This window comes from Zalophus californianus, chromosome 5 (assembly GCF_009762305.2).
Source record: "Zalophus californianus isolate mZalCal1 chromosome 5, mZalCal1.pri.v2, whole genome shotgun sequence".
In the NCBI taxonomy this organism is placed as follows: Eukaryota; Metazoa; Chordata; class Mammalia; order Carnivora; family Otariidae; genus Zalophus; species Zalophus californianus.
In genome coordinates this window covers 105,762,059-105,780,570 of record NC_045599.1, presented here as the reverse complement: position 1 = coordinate 105,780,570, position 18,512 = coordinate 105,762,059, and the positions used below count along the sequence as shown (strand labels likewise).

The 18,512-nt window shown below is 34.6% G+C and overlaps 1 protein-coding gene across 4 annotated transcripts in view; it reads right to left on the bottom strand.

Annotated features, from left to right (window-relative positions):
* Positions 1 to 1,132: 1,132 nt before the first annotated feature.
* CLINT1 (clathrin interactor 1) overlaps positions 1,133 to 18,512 on the bottom strand; it is a 59,084-nt gene continuing 41,704 nt past the window's right edge. Inside the window, exons 8-13 of one of the 4 annotated variants that reach the window (XM_035727630.1) lie at positions 17,190 to 17,259; positions 9,516 to 9,590; positions 5,905 to 6,191; positions 4,110 to 4,314; positions 1,309 to 2,918; positions 1,133 to 1,261 (exon numbers count right to left, since the gene is read on the bottom strand). In XM_035727630.1, the coding sequence (XP_035583523.1) occupies positions 2,572 to 2,918; positions 4,110 to 4,314; positions 5,905 to 6,191; positions 9,516 to 9,590; positions 17,190 to 17,259 (984 nt within the window). In that variant the 3' untranslated portion in view covers positions 1,133 to 1,261; positions 1,309 to 2,571. Of the gene's footprint in view, positions 1,262 to 1,308; positions 2,919 to 4,109; positions 4,315 to 5,904; positions 6,198 to 9,515; positions 9,591 to 17,189; positions 17,260 to 18,512 lie in introns of all 4 variants that reach the window. The other 3 variants (XM_035727629.1, XM_035727631.1, XM_035727632.1) reach the window with 3 other exon arrangements.

The following is an 18,512-nucleotide window of genomic DNA, read 5'->3' as shown; positions in this document are numbered from 1 at the left end:
CTACTTACTGGGCGTGCTCTGTGCTTAGGACAGTTAGCTTTATATTTTACTAATGTGCTTCATAAATACTTGAGAAAGTAACTATAGGCCTCAACTTACTGACTACCCCAAACCCAACATAATGGGTATCATTCAATTTATTATAAACAAAAAGGGGAAACACCCAAAGTCCCATACAAGAACATTTGTGGTTCCTGAAGATTTTATCAGGTTAAAAAAAAAAAAAAATTAGGCAGAAGCCGGTGAAAAGGTGAAGGGGTACAGGACCGGCAGAAGGGAGCCCAGCAGACTATTTTCTTGCCAACTCCAAATTATTCGGGGGTATTTAGACCTTTCTTTGAAGTATCACTTAGTAACCCTTACAGAAATAAATCATTACATTGGATGGATTCCTTAATGAGGCAATTCTTTCCTTTCAGGGGCTCTGAAACAAAAATACTGACAAGATAGCAAACTGTATGTTGAGGTGCCTTCATACATGAGCTGGGGCTGGCTCCCTCCTGTCTTCAGCGACATAATATAGGAAGGAGGCATAGTACAGAAAATGCTTTACAGATAAATCTTATTAGAAAAGAATTTTTAAACACAAAAGTTTAGAAAGAAAATACTTATTTCCTCTGAGAACTGTATGTATTTGAAAAGGTGATGCTACACCTCTCAGTTTAATGAAAAAATTCACTTAAGATTATGTGTTTTAAGTATCAGTGAAGATATTCTCCATGCTGCCACCAGAGCCTGGCTTGATTGCTCTGAAGTAACAACACTTGAAAGCTCCTATTCTTTGAAACTAATTTAAACACATTGAATTGTTGAAAGATTAAAAACCACAGTCAGCTAATTACACTCTCTCTCATCTCTTATTCAGCAAATGAATCACTTTTCATTACCACTTAGCTGAAGTACATGAATTTCTGCCTAATTAGAAATGTTGTAGATGGAACATTAGCAAGAATGGAGCGGGTCAGGATATCTTTGCTGCTTCATTTTTAATTCCTAATAGTAGAGTCTGAGAGGAAAGAATAGAGAAGTCATTAAATAATTTTAAATTATTTATAAAAATTACTTTGCCCAAATTATAATTATTTTTTCCCCAAACGGTCTCAAATGTCTAACAGAATGAAAGAAAAAGCAGTTCAACATTGATTTTAATGAACATTTTAATGTTATGTATAACAGAACATTATGAATACAATGGAAACAAAGTTTTGTCAATTTAATAAAAAAAATTTCAACACAAAGTGGGGAAGTAATAGTTTGATACCTATATTATAGTATTTTTTTTAAAAATATTCCCCAGTAGTTTGATACCTATATTATAGTATTTATTTTTAAAAATATTCCCAGCTTGAGGGTAAAACAATTAATTTTGCATTCCAAACTCTAGAATCATGATTTTCATGTGAGCTTAATGCAGAATTACAGCAGGAAAACGAAAACATTTTAATTAATTTCCTTTATTTGCCATTAAATCAATAAAATCTTTGACTGCTACAGGTCTCCTTTAATATAGAACTCCTCTCTATTGGAACCATATTGCTAATGCCATAGTATATACACTCAAAACCAAAAGAAAACGAATACTGTATAAAATCTAAAAGCCAACATTGTTGAGTTCTAACATTTGTATTTAACTTAAAGTTTTAATGAATTTTTACCTTTTCAATTTTTTGAAAAGACACCAAAAAAATAAAAATAAATATTTTTCTCTTTTGACTGTTCCTGACTGATAAGTGGTGGCTACAGGGATAAACACGGAAGGGAGCCTTGCCAAGTTAACCACTGCAAATTGTAAATAATGACTGCTAAAAACAAACAAAAATACTGGAGGGTTTTTTTTTCTTTTAAAGGAAACCATAGAGCAGTCCTGAAAAAAAATATTTTTCCTAGTTCTGCAAAGGATAATTATAGCAGAAAATATGGGAAAAGTACATAGCTATCACCAATTGCTTGAAGAAGTTTCATTACAATAAAAATTTGGAGAGTATAATAGTAATAGCAGTGTTGCTGGAACATTAGCAAAAGTATATACATTCCAGTTACCTTTGATTTAGCCATAATCACATATGTATGCCTTTTTTGGACAAAAATATATATTTTTATAAAAAACTGATCATCCAACTTTAATGATTTCATTTATGGACTCAAGAGTGGTAGTAAAAGGAACAGACCCAATTATGACAAGGCGATTCAGGGACAGAAAAATCAAGTTCCTCAGGAAAAGAAAAGTATAAAATTAGAGATTCAAACACATTTACTCAGCCCTATTCCAGTCTTCCCACAAATCATGATGTTAAAATGGGCTCTTCAATTTATAAAGGCTTTCAAGGTCTCAATACCCCACTTGTGGTCTATTCTCACTGGGAAAAATGATTTTGACTGCCTTATCTGAAGTGCCCTTGCCTGGCCATCTGAAATACTAGATACTTCATTTTATAAAACAGCCTTTTTGGTTCTTTATGTAGGTTTATTTTAATTAATTGATAAAAGGGGAGTTGATTAGCATTTTCCATCCCAACATCACCTATCTTCAACATTAAAAATCCTTCATTCAATCTGCTCCTTTACAATCTCTCATTTGCTAAAGTTGGCGAAATTTGCAAAGGCATCTTGCTTGGGTTGCACAGTTCCAGAAGTCATGGCTAAGTTAGGCATGCCCATTCCCATTGTGCCTGTGAGGCCCATCCCAGCAGTTGACATCCCCATGTTCACGTTCATGCCCATCATGCTCTGGTTCATCATTGGAGTATTTCCAAGAGGGGCCATTCCCATGGTGCCAGTCATCACACTGGGCATGCTCATAGGCATGGGTCCCCCCATCAAAGGGTTAGTTTGGGGTCGGACAGGAATTATATTTGATGGAGAACTGAGGTTCACAGCTCCAAAACTTTGGGTCATCACATTCATAGGCTGTTGCATATCTACCAGAAGAAAAGAGACAAACAACTTTACATTAGATTCAACAAGCAGAATAATAATACAATCTTTCTGACCATCAACATTTGTAAGCCCTAATAAAATTCTTTACAGTGGTTTTATAAGAAAAGTCGATTAACTCGCATTATTTGCTCTAGAAAAATACTCTGTGGTTGTTAACTCTGGTTTCCCAAAGATGTAGAAATAGTTAGGAGTGGGCTGGGGGAAAACATGAGGCACTTTAATTTTTTAAGATTTTATTTATTCATTTGAGAGAGACCGAGAGAGTGAGCGAGAGCATAAGCAGGGGAGGGGTAAGAGGGAGAGGGAGAAGCAGACTCTCTGCTGTGCATGGTGACCAACGTGGGGCTCCGTCCCAGGACCCCGGGATCATGACCTGAGCCGAAGTCAGATGCTTAACTGACTGAGCCACCCAGGCGCCCATTTTTTTTTTCATGAGGCACTTTAAAATCATTCTGATGAAATATATTGTTGAATTCAACCTAACGAGTGGTCAGGAGCTACTATGAATCAAAGGCCTTGAAAAACTTCATACCCTTTGATTCACTCTATTTTTAGAACATTACATTAAGGAAAAAAATCTCAAGTACAAATATTTATATAAAATCATGGAGTTATTTATAATAGCAAAGAGCTGGAAACAACGGAAATAACCAACGATAAAGAAACTGTACACTGATATAATGGATAACTATAAATATTTAAAAAATCATTTTTCCCTCACAATATTAAATACAGGAAAAATGGTAATTTAATGCAGAATGACAACTGTAAGAAACAAAACAATATAAACAGAATGATTTCAGATATTAAAAACATGGTTAGAAAAGACAGAAAAAATATTAATGGTGATTATTCCTGGATTATGGAGTTAAGATGATCTTTGTTTCCTGGTCATATTTACCTAGATATAAAACATTTTCTACAACAAATATTTTCATTTTAGTGATTAGATTCCCCAAACTCACCAAAATATAATCAATGTCATCACGCAAAGAGCAGAAAACAAAGTAACCCAATATGCCAGTATCACAGGAAAAAAATCCTAAGCAATCACACAGTTGCCTTCAGTATGGTCTGCATCACGTATTCTTATTTCATGGCCTGAACTAGTCCTGGCATCAGGGTAAAGATTACAAGTGCACAAAGAAGCAAGATGTCTTGTGGTAACTCACTCTGCTGTTGAATCATTGTATTGAGTGATGGCTGCTGGGGTTTGGAAGGCTGCATTCCAGGTAGTAAGTTGTCTAGGCTGATGTTTACACTGGGGTCAGACCAAGTAGAGGGCAGGGTTTTGCTGACTGGCTTCTGGACCATATCTGTATTCTGATTATAGAGAGGATTAGGCTTCTGCAGCACTGTGCTAACATTTTGCAAAGGCTGGAAAATAGAAAAATGCTCTAAAAATTAAGCATTTGCTCTATAAAAGTTATCAAATGGCAATTTAATCACAATAACTTCAGATACACACTAGACTTAGTAACAAACTCCTGAAACCAGAAAGAACCACAAAAGTTCTAGGCTGTTCTTTAAGCTGAATCACTAGCTTACCCAAAAGGTTCCTCTGAATCCCAAATCATGTTTGGGGTTAAAAAAAAAAAACCACAAAAACCACCAACATATTTATATGAACAATTACCCTCCCATCACCCAAAGTCTAGATGCCATCATCCCACCCACGGCAACTACCAACTTCAGGTTAGGACAGCTTTAAGGAAATATACAAGTGGAAATTTATTATTACAAGATGGAATTCAGGATATGATTTCTCATGCTATAAAAAGCAGAACTATCAAAGCAGCAAATTATACTGCATAAATTCTGACATTTTCCTGCTCTATGTACACTTCTATTGCCTAAAGTGAGCAACATTAGTGGAACTTGATATATGTGGACCAATTCAGGATAGGAGAAATTCAGGAGAAAGAAGCAGGGATGCCTCGTAGTTACTAAAGATAACTATGAAAAGGATAGAAAAAAGGAAAAGGAATAGAAACAGGAAAAATAATTAAAAATGTACCAATGTAAATAATTACAACACAGCTGCAATTAAGACTGCAAATAAGTAGATTGGCTTTATGTTTAGACCACGTGAAAGAAACGCAAAAGAATAATGTGGTTTGGGCTTGTTTAGTGGTGCACAGTTCAATTTAATGGTACTGGTGTGCCCTTCATGTCCTTTTTCTTAATGTTAGGTCCAACTTCGGTTATATAGAACATCACCTTTCTGCTTCTTTCTTCTCTTCCTCCATCCTAATACCCAAAAGAGGAGAATCTACACATTAAAATGAGTAATTAGCGTCATAAAAAATATTCTGAATTGCCTGAATCGAAAACAGCAAGTTCCTGGTACAACTCAGACAGATATACTCTAACTCTGTGCTTGTGTGAATTCTTAGTATTAGGTAATTTAGATTTAACTGTAAAAAAGTGAAGTAAAAAACTCCCATTTAGTTCTTTTTCTTTATGAAAATGAGAGGTGACAGAAGAGCCTATATAAAAATTACATAATGTAGAGCAGGCCTAAAACAGGGAAGAGTATTCAACATCTTAGAGAATGATTTTCTATATTAGTAACGACTACTTGCAATCAATGACATTTTTTTGAGGATTAAAGATTTTACTAAGTGAATATAGGTCAGGGTGAAGCAATTATCTCTATTCCTTATTAAAAATAGATTTTTTAAACTACTAAATACCAAATTGTTTATGAATTCAATAAATTTTTAGCAAGCACCTTCTCTGTGCAACGCATCATGCTTGGCTTTGCATGGACCACAAGATGGGTGAGAAGGCCTTGCTCTCTAGAACCCAAATGACTACCAGTGGACAGAGTCTAAGATAAATGCAGTGTGCAAAAACAATCTATGTATGGCTTTTTTTTTCTGTCTCACAATAGTCTACCATTACATTAGTTACAGAGTCTCAAAGACTAGGAATCGAAGTTTCCAAGGGAGGCAGACAACTTACCTGTGATCTTGACATGGGCAACCCCAGGCCTACAGTATTAGTGCTCATCATAGAGAAATTCATACTCTGGGAAGATGTCATGGTTGCCTGGGATGAGCCCATAAGATCAAATAGGTCCGAAGAATTTGAGGCAGCTGGAGGTGGGCCTAAAGCTGGTTGTGAGCCACTGACAAGTTCTACAGATGGCTGTGAGGCACTGCCAAAGAGCTCACCACTGGAGGCACCAGGGCCTGATGGGGCTTGGTTGAAGGCACTCCAGTCACCAAAGTCTCCATTCCCACTTGTTGCTGTAACTAAGAAGGAACAGTGAGGGAAAGAAACTTTCTGAAATGCGCAGACCAAAATAACAATCTATGAAATGAAACAAATTAGAGCTGATCTATGTCCATCCAGATTAACATCTGCAGGTACCATCTCCATCTGGACATTATTTTTCTCATGAATATTCCACAAATGTTAACAAGGTGGCAAAGGAAAAAAAAATTCACATATAAAGTAAAATCCACCTCTTAGCAGGTCTGAGGTGATACACAGAAATTACAATCAAAACTTTCCTTCATCCTATGTTTGCATATCATCAAATATACTGCGAGCTAAACAAATATGAATTAGCCTAAGACCCTGAAGAGCAAGAAAACTTAACTAGTTAAACTTTTTGCTGGGAGATTGAGAATCCTCAAGTGAGGAGACACTCAATAAAATCAGAAAATTCAACTCATTTCACCCATTCATTACTTGGAAAGGTTTAAAGAGAAATAAAACTATGATTTATATGGTCTCATGTAAATAAAATCCCAAATTCATGAGATAAAATTCAGAAAGAAACAAAACAGAAAAGCATGGAAAAGAAAAACTCAGTAAAATTAAGAGTAGGGTTAGTAAATTTCTGTAAGAAGTTCTTACTCTTTTGGCCATGCTTTCATTGACAACACAAGGGCCACAAGATAGCCATGGTATAACCTTAGTACAGTATTTGCCTCAAATCGGACTGTTCAATTTATTTATTTAAATAAAAAGCGGGGTATAGAAGGGAACTCAATGCTAATATTAAAAAAGGGGGGGAACTCTTATCATTACAAAGATAATTATAACAAGTTTAAGATTTAATGCATTATATAAAAATTGGTAATTAATGGACTACAGTGTTTAATAAGAGCATGGTTTTTGTACCTTACTAGATGAGTGACCCTGGGAAAACTACATAGCCCCTCTGTGTCTCACTTTCTAAAAAATCTAAGTTGTGAAGATTAAATATTTTTTTGTGTGAGGATTAATTTAATATATAAGTGCATTTAGGGTTTATTCTTGTTACTATGGATTAATTGTGAAAATGCAGAGGAGGACCAAAGGCACCACATTCACCTTCCTTTAGGTATGCCATAAAACAATGTAGGTCAAGCTTCTAAAATTCTGTATACATACTATTTGGAACACAATAAATATAAAGGCAACTGATAACAAAAAAATTATTTAAATAGACTATGCATGACTCTAAGTAAATAAACCTTTCTTTGAGAAAGGGACAAATAGATAAATATGAATTAATGGAAGTTGAAAAAGCAAAGGTGAAGAAAGAGCTCACATAAACTGTCATCTGAAAGAGAACAGTATATATTTCCAAGTTAATTAACACCATCTCTTTGTACTTCATGTTCACTTACAACTTGGAAATACATTTTGTCTAGCCTGAAAGGTAACCAACCACTCCAATACTATGTCTTATTATGCTAAATATCTACAGGAACAATAACATTAAGTCTTTAAAATTATATTTCTCTATTACCATATTAAAATGTGAGCCTCTTCAAAAGAAAATAATTCACTTAGAAAAACCCACGCTCTACCAACAATTTAATACAAGAACTGGGCTAATATTCATTACCTCAGGGTTTTACTAAAACATGTCTTTTATCTTTACAAAAAAGACTGATTTAAGAGTTTTACAATTAGTTCTATATATTAAACAATTTAAACTAATTTAAGACTTGAAGGATGAAGGTAAACTTTATGCTCATTTCCTATATGCTTGATCTATGAAACAGAGTAAGAATGGAAACTGGGGCAATATGTGTTGCTCCATCTGAAAACCTTATCTGAGATGATTAATCATAGGAGGAAGAGATTTCTAGTGGGGCATATATTGTTCAGAAATGATTAATCATAGTTGCAACAGTTTCAGCCCCTTGCGTAATGGTGATCAGGTTATATTAATCACACGCATACAGATGAAGAGATGTATCACTTAGCAACATTAAGATATTCGAATTATTTGCAAAGTAGGCAACTTTATATACATAAAAACTCTGAGAATTACACAGGCAGTGTGTGAAATTAAGGGCAATGTTTATCTTCCATTTGATTTGCCTAAAGTAAGTTATTAACCCTTAGAAGACATAACCACACTTCTAAAATGAAGTTAATCACTCCACAATTTGTTACTGGGAAATACTCAGAATTTATACAAGTAGGCTATCAAAATAACCCCAGATGATTAAAGCCTATGTATCTTTCTTCCTAAATCCTCACAGAACTAAATCAGTTTACTAAATACAAATTTTAATTCAATTAGTCTAATGGCAATAATTCTACTTGAAATGAGTAAGACTAATTCAGCTAAATTACACCTTTTCTCCCTGCCTCACCTCATGTTTAAAATTTATAACTAAATTTTCATCTTCTCTCTCAAACTTCAGAGTGACAAGATTTATACCAAAAAATACTACAGCCAACTCCTTTACAACTTAAAGGACACTTAATAACAAACTTAGTCTCTATTCTATACACTTCTATAGACATTACCTTATATTCTTATAAAGAACCATGTCAAATGGTGTTCCTGATTTTAGAAAGTTAGAGGCTCACCAGCTTTCCCAAAGTTAAACAGCTACCATACTAGATGGCAGAGGCAGTAAGGTAAAAATATTCATAAAGAAAGGGAAAAAAAGATAAATGCTTCACCTCAATCCCTGATGTTTAAACCTATATTGTTAGTTCCAAGTACATAACATAAAGATTTGGTATCTGTAATATACTACAAAATGATCACCATAATAAATCGAGGGCATTTTAAAATTTCTAATCTAACATGGAGGGAAGTTTTGCCTGAGGTTCAACTGCTCACTATTTAAGGATGTGTCAAAATGAAGTTCCGTAATATTTTATAGAAATGCTCTTAATATATATCTAAATTACAAAGAAATGAGTTTTATTAAGATAGTCTGCCCAATCCCAATGTCCTTGGGATCGTATCATATAAGCTAAACATAAACCATAATATTCTTCCTGCTAAATTGAAATTATACTTATTCACACTCCCCACCATGCTGTTTCCCCCCCACAAAAAAAGCTAAACAAGAGTCACTTATAAAAAGGGCAATTTTATTTAGGTGTGCCTGCCTGAGTAGTTTGCAACTAAACTAATTCATTTGGCATATTTAAGACACTGACCCAACAAAATACCTTTGTGAATAAATTCTTTAGGATTTAGGAATTATAAATACTACACGGAGTAAAACACCAAAAAGAAGCTTATTTGGTAGAGAAGGGAATTGTTTGGTCTTGATAACCTTTACACTGCCCCTATATTTCTGGCCAATCACATTGTATCATACCTTGGGAAGGGAAACTGCCTGATGCAGCAGCTGAGCCAAAGTCAGCAAATCCTCCAAATAAATCAGCTGATCCTCCTAGAAATTAAACATGAAGAAAAGTTAAACTGTTAAAACCACAGAACAACAGATAGCAATTTCAGGAAGCCATTTTAGCACCACATTTAAAAATTACCTAATATCAGAGGCTCCAGACCCATCATAGAAGCTAGTTTGTTGATCTAGGTTTTCACATCCCATGTTCCTTTTAAGCTACCACAAACTCTTACATTCTTCAGTGCTTTATCCTGTAAGTAATTGACACTACACTTGTGGTTAAGTTATTCCTCACTTACACTGCCTGAACACAGTGTGGACCTGTGTTTTACCCGGTTGATTAGGCTCTTTATAAGAATCTTTGGTGTGTGGGAAGGATGGGGTGGCTGGGTGATAGACATTGGGTAGGGTATGTGCTATGGTGAGCGCTGTGAATTGTGCAAGGCTGTTGAATCACAGATCTGTACCTCTGAAACAAATAATGCAACATATGTTAAGAAAAAAGAAAAAGAAGAAGATAGCAGGAGGGGAAGAATGAAGGGGAGTAAGTCGGAGGGGGAGACGAACCACGAGAGACGATGGACTCTGAAAAACAAACTGAGGGTTCTAGAGGGGAGGAGGGTGGGGGGATGGGTTAGCCTGGTGATGGGTATTAAAGAGAGCACATTCTGCATGGAGCACTGGGTGTTATGCACAAACAATGAATCATGGAAAACTACATCAAAAACTAATGATGTAATGTATGGTGATTAACATAACAATAAAAATTAAAAAAAAAAGAATCTTTGGTGGATGCTAAAACCTGGGTAAAATGTTGCTAGGGAGTAAGATATTCACATAATCACCAAACATCACCCCACATATTACTTAGTAAATACAAAGGAATGAAGCTACTTTTACAATGGAGAAACTGAATGGATATCAACCTAAACAACTGATCAAATTCAATGCCACTAATAATCAGACAAAACAATAATCGGGGGCCCTTTAATGGCAAGGGACTGAAAAGGAGATCATCACCCGTGTCAAGAATTCCAGCCAAAAATATTTAACCTGAATGTAATCATGAGGAATGAATCAAATTACAAATTGAGGGACATTTTGCAAAACAACTCAAGACTCTTCAGAAAATGTCAACATCATAAAAGACAAAACACGGGGCCTGCTACAGATTAAAGGAGCCTCAAGAAACATGACAAGTAAATGAAATGCATGATCCTTGACTGGATTCTGGATTTTTTAAAAAAGTGCTATTCTGAAATGACATAATCGAGACATCAGGGAAATCTGAAAACGGTCTATATATTAGACAATACTGTTTAAATGTTAAATATACCAGGTATGATAATTATATTGTGATTATAAAGGAGAATGTCCCTGTTTTAAGAAGATATATGCTTAAGTATTTTGGGGGCAAAATGTCCTGGTATTTCCAATTTTCTCTCAAATGGTACACAATAAACAAATGGTACACAGTAAAACAATAAAAACAATCTAGAGAGAGAGAGAGATGAAGAAAATGTGGCAAATTTTCTGGGGCACCTGGGTGGCTCAGTCATTAAGCATCTGCCTTCGGCTCAGGTCATGATCCCAGGGTCCTGGGATCGAGCCCCACATCAGACTCCCTGCTCCATAGGAAGCCTGCTTCTCCCTCTCCCACTCCCTCTGCTCGTGTTCCCCTCTCTCGCTATGTCTCTGTCAAATAAATAAGTAAAATCTTTAAAAAAAATTTTATAAAAAAAATGTGGCAAATTTTCTATAGGTTTGTAGTTTTTTATAAATAAAAAGGGAAAAAATTTTGAGGTTGATTTGCATAAATATCAGTTTTAATAGCTACATAGGGAAAAAATGAATTCAATTATTTTGGTGGACTATTTGTTTTCTATTGTCTACTCCATGAACAGGCAGATAATTACATTTTTAATACATGAAAAAATAATAGGTTTTTGCTACTTCTAGATTGGTGTTTTTAAAGAGGTGAGATCCAAAGGCTGCAAATCAATCTCTGTGCGCGTAACAGCACATTCTCATACAAATTTTTATTTGTAAACACTACATGGATAAGAATATTTACTTTTACCTACAATTTGAACAATATTATACTAAATTTTAATATTCCATTTCTGTCCAATTCAGTTATCAACGAAATAGCAATGGCCAAAGGATCTAAAACCTTAAATAGCTGTCCTTATTTTTCTTTGTCCTTAAAGATTTCACCTTTTAAGAGTCACAACCTTAGAAGTTTAGAGCAGCAGTTCAATTATGGTGCTTTTAGTGTTATGCGAACATTATATAGGTTACATCACAGCTGCTTAGCCTGCAGTGCTTAGAAACTAGCCAGGTGGGACTGGAACATCTGGGCTGCACTCAAATACCACCAGGGACAGATTCCAACATCTGGTGCCATTTCTGAATTGTCTTATCGCTGCAAGACATTCTGCCCCATCTGCTACACTCAACTGGGTTAATTAAACTAGAACCATCTTCCCTTCTTAATAAATGGCCAGCAGTAATAAAAGGAACAAATCAGTTTCTGGTACATGTGTACTTGGTATTTCTTTTTAATGCACATTTACTGTAGTCAACTATCAGCAAGCATAACAAATTTCTCATTTCTTTACCTCATTACAGATGCACATATTCACATATATCCTCACTCACAATGAACTAACTCCCACCAAGGCCAAGGTTCTCAATTCCTACCAACACTACAGTTCATCTGGCTACTTTCACTTTATCCAAAGAATAACATCACAGTGATTTGTTTTTCTCTTCTTTAAAGATACAAAATCATGAAAAAATGTGGTGAGGGGCACAAGAGATCAATGAGCTATATTTTTAAACTATATAAACAAGCACATATATTAATAAAAACTAGCAGGGACACGAACGTTGCAAATAGTTGCTGCTTTATATTCATAAATTTGTCTTCTGTATTGTTGCTTCATGTTAAAAATATTGATCAAAGTATACTGTTAGGTAACAGAATGACAGTTAATCATTTGCTACAACATTAAGGGATTTGAAAATTGGGGATTATTTTAATTTGCTTCATCCAGCAGTGAATAGACATCAATATGTAATTTATTATGCTAAACAAGTTAGGGATTTTCAAATCTTATCCAGTCTGGGCTACAAAGAAAGTGCATGATGTAGAAAAAGGCACTTGAATACTACAGGATCATAACTTCAAACAGGATATTTTATTTTTGTCATATCCTGATTTACTATTTTAGATAATTACCTAACTTCGTTACTCCATTGCTTTACCCTCTCACATCTGAACTGAAGTTATATTGTATTCATAACTTATCTACAGCAAATATTATACCTCTCCACCCATACTATAGGGAGTTTGATTTCAACATAACCAATTTAAGAATACTGCAAGTAAAGAATGGAAACCCACATGATATTTTACAAATAGAAGCCACCTTTTCTTGAAAAGGACTTAAATTTTCTCTAATCTTTTGAGGTGCCACAGATTATGCTACTCCTTGGGTTTTACACAATATGATCTTTGAAAACGGTCTCAAACTATCTCAGTAATTTAGAATCTCTTTATTTCTTTTAGGAAAAGTTTCTCTCTCCTAGGAGGGACTAACCTTACCTATATGTGTGATGATATTCATACCAATGCCTTAAATTCAACAGAAATTTTCTATACTGAAGCATTTTCTCAGATAACTTCTATCTAAGGGAATTTAAATAAAGTGTACCAAAAATTGCTGCATGTGGAAGATTGCTAAATTTCACAAGCGCTATCCTTCAAGATTCCCACATGAGAGCTGTCATTATAAATGAACCATTTCCATCTGCCTTTTCAGGATAGCAAGGAGGTTATTTACAATCACCAGCTGGGAACATGTATTTTCCAAAGCAATACTGTGAACAGGAAAAATATAGCTGAACTGACAGTGCTAAACTTCAAAGAATTTAATCTAGATTACCTTATAAAAAACTTGTGCAATAATTCTAGTAAATATAAAAAGAACTGACAATGCAAAAAAAATAAACGTATGACAAAGATTAATATATATACATATATATGTGAAGTTTACATATAAAACACTAAGGATAAATAGCCCCACTAAAAGAAATGGACAAAGGAACATGGAAAGATAAGTTACAACTGGCCTATAAGAACATGAAAAGTATTCAAACTCAGGCATCAAACGAATGTAAAATAAAATGAAATACTATTTTCTCCTTACCAAACTGGATGGTTTTGAAAGATGCTACTCCACTACTGTAATAGAGAAAAATTCGGAAAAAAACAAAACAAAACCTAATACCCAAAAAATAAGAGACTATCTGGTTAAATAAATTACAGTATATCCATACACTGTTAAGATATAAAGCAATTACAAGTTTGTAAAAGAATACCAACGATCATAGGGAAATGGTCATGAGAACTTGGGTGAAAAGCAGTTCACAGAAAAAAGCCTTATCAAAAGCCTGAAAAAAATCTGCCATGTAATAAATGCTTAATATATTGACTGAATATATAGAAAGTGTACTTAAAAAAAGAGTATTCACTCAAATTATTATGCATCCACGTCATGGTGAATCACTTGTTTTCCGTCAAATTTCTAAAATGAGCATGCATGACTTTAATTAAGTGAAGAGAGTATGTTAAAAAAATTTTATTTTTAGTAAACTTGGCTTAAATTAGAGACAACCCCATGGAAATTTTAACATATAAGTCAGTATACTGAATATGTAAGAATATGGTTCATATTCACGTAAATATCCTCAACTGATTTTTGTGATTACTGGGTACAAGGCAACAGGTTCAAATACAAATGCAATCAACATTTTGGATTTGACATACCTTAATCTTTAAAACAATTTTTAAACTAAAAAAAAAAAAAGAATTCAAAACATATTGCAAGTCACGTAACGGCCCTCTATTTGTACTGACTAAAGTGTATTTTCTCTTCAACCTCATTTATTGTACTAGAGATAACTTATGGAATAGTATGTCGATCAAGACCTAAATTCCTTAATTAGAAAGGGACAAAGGAGACCATGTGGCCTTTTACAAAGGTGAGATACAGTAAAAAAATGAAATGGGATGTTTTTGGCATTCTAGTTTTAACTGGCCTATTTTCTAAATACTGTAAAATTCATTTTTAGAAATGTTTACTTAGAAATGTACTATATGTAAAAGCCACCAAAATATCCTTAGAGTGCAGATTTTAAAAGAGTATCACCATTGTGGTGATGGATTGTTGGTGAATGGATTTCACATGTATATTTTAAAACTTGGTAGATATTCTTCAATGATTTTGCCACACATACTTTTGAAGATGTTAACAAAAGGATGTTGTAACATATTAAAAAAAAAAAATCTGAGCATATTCTCAGAGGAGGTATTTATCTGGTGAGAGGTACAGAGGCCGCCTTATCTGCTTAGGTTTACAGTTCATGCCCATATTACTTGCATGATGGTAATATTATAAATATAGGCACATCTGGTAAATGACACCCAAATGGTATGCCAAATAGCAATGCTTAATATGTAGATTCTCAGACTTTTTCATGTGTAGATGCTGGAGATTTAATATCCAATAGTTTTTCCACTGTTCAAGTCAATTTAAAATATCTTACTGAAGTATTTAAATAGAGATTTGGGGTAACAAATTATGTCATGACTGGAGGGGCTTTTACACAAACTGGGTAAGCATACTGTTTCAAATAGAAGAGAACTTTAAAAAATAATTCTGATGTAGACAAACTGTGTTCAGTTTGTTTTTAGAGATTATGATAAAACATTAAGGCAAGAAACTTCTCAGATTTCATTCAGACTTTGTCTCAATTACTGTATTAATATTAATTGCTACTTCTATTTAATTAGTCAATCTAACTGTCCGCACTGAAGAAAAAGCACTCAACGGTTTCTTGCCAAGCAAAGGAAGCATGTTGGTTATTTAATAATTCTCTCTGTTCAAATCAATCTTGGTATCACTTAAGAAAAAAATTACATCACTCATCTGACCTTCCTAGTTAATTCTTCTCTGATTGCTCCATTAAAACTTTCCACAGATGCATGAAAGGGGCTCCTTAATATTTCATGCCAGGAAGTCCAAAATAGTTGAAATTCTGTGACACTGTGTCTGTATTATATGACTACACACTAACTGTTAATACTACAGTTAAGATTTTATTTTTATTTATTTATTTTTTAAAGATTTATTTGTTTGACAGAGAGAGAGAGAGAGAGAGCACAACCAGGGGGCGCAGCAGTAGAGGGAGAGGGAGAAGCGGGCTCCCTGCTCCGCAGGGATTGATGTGGGGCTTAATCCCAGGACCCACAGAGCATGACCTGAGCTGAAGGTAGACGCCTAACCGACGGGGCCACCCAGATGCCTCTACAGCTAAGATCTTAAACATACAAAAAGACACCACCATAAATTGTTAAACTAATGTAGTTGTTTGTAACCTTGGGCATGACAGTTCAATAGAGTTTACAGAATAATTTTAGGAACAGTTAAAGAGTTATAGAAAAAAGGGAACAGGAACTGAAGAAGCTCAGAAACTTGGTTGAACCAGATGCCCCATGAAATTCAATCCCAGTCCAAGAATTTTATAATAGTGGGCAAGGAGAAGAAGAAAATAACAGAAGACTTTCTATTAATTACATGTACTAAACTATCAATGAAAACCACAGGCTTCCATTTAAGCACTAATGTAAATTTTTAAACCAATTCACTTTTGAAAAATCACTATACACGTTGAGGAACAATAGATTTACCTTGTACATTACTTATACACCAGTCTTACCATCTACGTTTTAATGTGAAATAAACTTTAAACAGGTTGGGAAAGATCATCTTTAAACAGAAGCTCTGTTTCTTAAGCTGTTTTGACTTGTAGCATAGGACTTTATTAGAACTCCATAATCATCAAATGCAACCTAAAATGCCAATTTTCTTGAAAACAATATATAGGAAATTACTCAAATCAAATCTGGCATATACTGAAAATCTAACTGAAGAAATAATTAATCCTATCTCTAAGAAAATCTTGGTAAAGAGACTACTGTTTTGCTATGGCCTCCTTAAAATATGTCAGGTAGGTTACGTGCTTTCACAGAATGCCCCTTTCCTCCAAAGCTCTTAGCATGTTTGTAACTAGGTAACTATATGGGACTCTTTGATTAAAGATTACTTCTTCCACCTGACCTTCCCATGAGGGCAAGACCTTTGTTTCACTAAGCATTATACCTCAAGCACACAGACCACTGTCTGGTTCAATAAGTACTTGTTAAATAATTAGTAAAAAGTTTAAATGAATTCTACTATAGCTGATGTTGAGAGCCAGAATTAAGATTTAAGGAAAGACAGTAAAATGGGCAGAGCAGTACATTTTTGCTTATAGAGAAAGCAAAGGACCCCATTCAGCACTAAGAGATTAAGAAGAGAGATATTACTGAATTATTGGTCAAATATTTAAGCACTCCTCTTTACTTTAGGCAATTAAACAATTTTTCCCAAATAATGCTCAAAGCTCACTAATTTCACATTAAAAATAAATGCAATGCAAAAAAATTTTTCATTCTATCCTTTATTTGGCATTTTGAAAAATTACTCTGAAATCAAGGTTACTGAAAAGAAAAAAGTCAATGTGGAAGCTTACCTGTCGACTGGCTGGTGCCATCAAACAGATCAACAAGGTCACCAGATGACTTGCTGCTAGGCACTGAAGTCTGAAAACACACACAGACCTTTAAATAAGGTTAGAAAACAAATTTCTACTATTTTCTTAAACCTGCTCTAGTCATCTCTGATTCTCAACTTAGACACAAATACCCATAACATCTTAATAAGGGTACATTTAGTTTTCTGAAAGAAGAGAAGTGACCTTGAAGTCTTATGCAGAGATAGTTATTTTTAAGTAATTCTATCCCTAGCACTGTAAAATCCCTAACATCATCTACTGTTTTCCCTAACTCATTTCTTTTCCTACTGCATTTCACTCTGGAAAACATACCTTCCAGTTCCCACTCAAATCTTTTTTTTTAAAGATTTTATTTATTTATTTGACAGAGAGACAGACAGCGAGAGAGGGAACACAAGCAGGGGGAGTGGGAGAGGGAGAAGCAGGCTTCCCGCTGAGCAGGGAGCCCGATGCGGGGCTCGATCCCAGGATCCTGGGATCATGACCTGAGCCAAAGGCAGCAGCTTTACGACTGAGCCACCCAGGTGCCCCCCCCACTCAAATCTTAATGCTATATATCAGAATCATTTGAGAAGAACTAAAAAATACTTATGCCCCAGCCCATCACAACATTGAGTCACACCTGCCCAGGGTGGGATCTTGGCCTATATAGGCTGACAAAGTTCCCTGGAGAATTCCAAAGCATAAGGTCTGAGATCCATTGGATTAGAGACCAAGATCCTAACCAGCTCTAAAATTCTATGATTTTATGATTCCAGGATTCTTGGATTACTATTTGTATACCAAAGTCATTCTATGTTGTTTGATATAACTTCACATCTAATTGGTTCACATTTAGTTCCCAAACTAAAATGTGGGCTGGAGTTCATGATTTTTCTCTTCCCTATAGTCCTAAGTACCTTGATGCAAATGTCCTATATGTTCAATACATATATGATAATTACAACAAATTGCTAGGCAACAGGGAAACACTAAGTTCGTAGGCATGTTATTTTAGGCCTTGAAGATTAAAACACTATATGCTGATTCAAAAAGGCTTTGAGATTGAAAGAGATCCAAACAGTTGAGTAACTTTCCAAAAACTCTGGCCTTCTAGACATTATTTTTGTAGTTTAAAAAAAAAAAAATCACAAAGCTTACACTATCAATGTAAAATATTTATGGCAGAGTGACATGTATTTAGGCTATATTACAAATTACTATTTAAAATCTTTTAACATACAAAAGTTTTAACTTATTGTTAAAAAAAAGTTATATAGTTTGGGTGATTTTCCTTGTGCA